The following is a 2,814-nucleotide window of genomic DNA, read 5'->3' as shown; positions in this document are numbered from 1 at the left end:
AGAGATGCATCATATTCATTGACAGTACATATACATATATATACACACGCACATACACATATATATATATACATATACATATATACATATACATACATATACATATATATACACATATACATACATACATACATACATACACATACACACACATACATACATATACGTAGGTCAGATTCATGTGGGTAATGTCACTCTTCACTGCCATACAGGACAGAGGTTCGTACACAAAGAATGCATCATATTCATTGACACTATATATAGGTCAGATTCATGTGGGTAATGCCACTGTTCACTGCCATGCAGGACAGAGGTTCGTACACAAAGAAGGAAATACATCATATTCATTAGCAGTATATATAGGTCAGTGGATCACATACATTGGAGTCATATTCTAATTGAAGACTAATCAGTGTGGGCTAGTAAATTTGGGATGACTGAAGTCGGGCGCGTTTATGACGTTCACGGAGGTTGTTCACCACCATGTCAGTCCCAATTTCCATAATACAGTACAACTGAAATTGTGATGTTTGCTTACGAACAAGTCTTGTTGGGGATTATTACTTAACATCTTATACCAATCATGTTGACGGTTATGGTTATACACGGGCAATGCCTGATTCTTTCACTGTTCAACGAGAGAGCGAGCCGGCAGGGTGACCTTGAACATAAAATAATGACACTTTTTAACAGTTTAGATAAAGTGCGATAAAATAATGAGTTGCGTCTCACCATCTTCTGTTATCGGGATGTTACCTGGAGGGAGGTGAAGGAAAGGGGAGTAAGGAGACAAATATGGAGAGGAAGAGAGCAAAGGAGAGGAGGATGGATAGTTCCAGGGCAAAGAAGGATTGTTATATTTGTCTTGAAGCTCCGTCACTAAATACTACAACTATTATTAGTTTGTGTCACTTACGACATGACACACAACTGCAGGTCTCAGTTCAACACTACAAGACTCATAATAGTAAAATTAAAACATAACAACACAAAGACACAGGGTAAGGTACTGAATGGAGTTAATGAAAAAAGGTAAAATTAATTGGACTGTATCAAGCTTAGCATAATTACACGATAAGACAAAAACGATGTAAAACCAGATGCTGAAAACAAAATTGGAAAGCTAGACGTTATATCTTTGTTAACACCTGACAAAGGAAAAAGGAAACCCGGTTTTGCTGCTCAATATTAAATAATGATTTATTATGCGTATAGGTGAACATGATCCTTATCCGTAAGTGGTGCTTCTACGCAGGTGTGGCAGTAACAAAACGTGTCCGCCTCATAATCATAGCTTTGTGTCCAGGGAACAAAATCTATTACAAGTAGGTGGACGAGGAGTGAGGACTATCGAGATAATCAGAGCCTCTCTCATTGGTTGGTTACTCTCCCTGGGACCTCTTTCATTGGTTGGGAAGGCCAGTGGGCGGTGCCCTAGTGAGGGAGGTTAAGTTCAAGGGTCGAAGAGCATCCTGACTCACTCACGGACGGGGATGAGAGGGAGGGTGAGGGGCAGGGAGGAGGAAACTATGGACGCGTGTCATCAGTGCCATCTTACTACCCCCACTGCCTTACTAATGATGATCTCGTGTATACTGAAACATGTCACAGATATACAATACTGTATATTACTATTCTCGCTAGTCATTACGAAATTTTTGCGCAGAGAAAAACTGTCGTCTTGAAATAATAATGATCTAAATTTTGACAATATCGCCGTACACTAAAATAAAATGAATAACATGGTAACTTACGTTACATGTGCACAACACCCCCTCCATCCCGCGGGATTACTAGTGGTATATAAGAGGGGTAGAGGGTCGTGATGCCTTAGTGAGTACTATCATTCTGCCCCGACAGTCACCACCACTGCTATACCATCGCTGCTACTATGGCCGTCGCCGGAACGTACCTCCTGAGCTCCAACGTACAGTACTCTGAATGGCTGAGCAGTCTCGGTAAGTCACGATTGATACCTAACGATCCTCTTGTACTTTCTTAAAAATATTAATAACACGAGCGAAATATATTTACACCTATTTAATATGATTATACTATATGATAAATTTGTAAGGGAAAGACATAGCGGAAGGGATACACAATGCTCAGTAAAACACACTGTGTTAAACGACATGTCCTCCTTCAGGTATCCCAGCTGACAGCGTCGCCAAGATGGTTGCCGCTAAGCCTAAGGTGGAGATAACTCAGAGTGGCAATGACTTGGTGGTTAAGACAACGGTGGGGGAGAAGAACTTCACCAACACCATCACCGTCGGCAAGGAGTCCAAGGCTACACTCCCAGGCGGCGTCGAGTACACTGTTAGTATACTGGCACAAGTCCTCACTCAACCGCCTTAACATTTTTGTATATACCGTATTGTACTTTACAAATGTAGGTCTTCGCCAGAAAGAAGTGCCCTCACACCTCAAATGACCACAGGTACACATTGGTGGCAGCGATGGTTGGGAAGGTAGTGATGGTGGTGAGGAGGTAGTGGTGGTGAGGAGGTAGTGGTGGTGGGGAGGTAGTGGTGGTGATAGGGGAGGTAGTAATGGTGGTGGGGGTAGTGGTGGTGGTTTTATAATTATCGTGGGTATGGAGTGAAGATAGCAAAGGAGGTCACAGGGAAGGAGTGAGGAAAAGTCAAATATTGAATAGCGTTATTACCGCCTGACACATCACGTCGTGTCCACAAAAGAAGCTTCTTTACATTTGAATTAAAAAAAAAATTCATTGAATCATTCACATCTTGGGGGATGTATAATGATGTTCCTCCCACCACACCTACCTCCCCACCACCAACCACTACCTTC

General features: G+C 42.0%; 1 protein-coding gene across 1 annotated transcript in view; it reads left to right on the top strand.

Annotated features, from left to right (window-relative positions):
- Positions 1 to 1,813: 1,813 nt before the first annotated feature.
- Positions 1,814 to 2,814, top strand: part of LOC121854312 (fatty acid-binding protein, liver-like) — a 57,282-nt gene continuing 56,281 nt past the window's right edge. The window contains exons 1-2 of the mRNA XM_042348901.1: positions 1,814 to 1,958; positions 2,147 to 2,319. Of these exons, the coding sequence (XP_042204835.1) occupies positions 1,892 to 1,958; positions 2,147 to 2,319 (240 nt within the window). The 5' untranslated portion in view covers positions 1,814 to 1,891. The remainder of the gene's footprint in view (positions 1,959 to 2,146; positions 2,320 to 2,814) is intronic.

Source organism: Homarus americanus, unplaced genomic scaffold (genome assembly GCF_018991925.1).
Source record: "Homarus americanus isolate GMGI-L3 unplaced genomic scaffold, GMGI_Hamer_2.0 scaffold54443, whole genome shotgun sequence".
Taxonomy (NCBI): domain Eukaryota; kingdom Metazoa; phylum Arthropoda; class Malacostraca; order Decapoda; family Nephropidae; genus Homarus; species Homarus americanus.
Note: the sequence above shows the minus strand (reverse complement) of the source record. Positions and strands in the feature narration are given on the sequence as shown.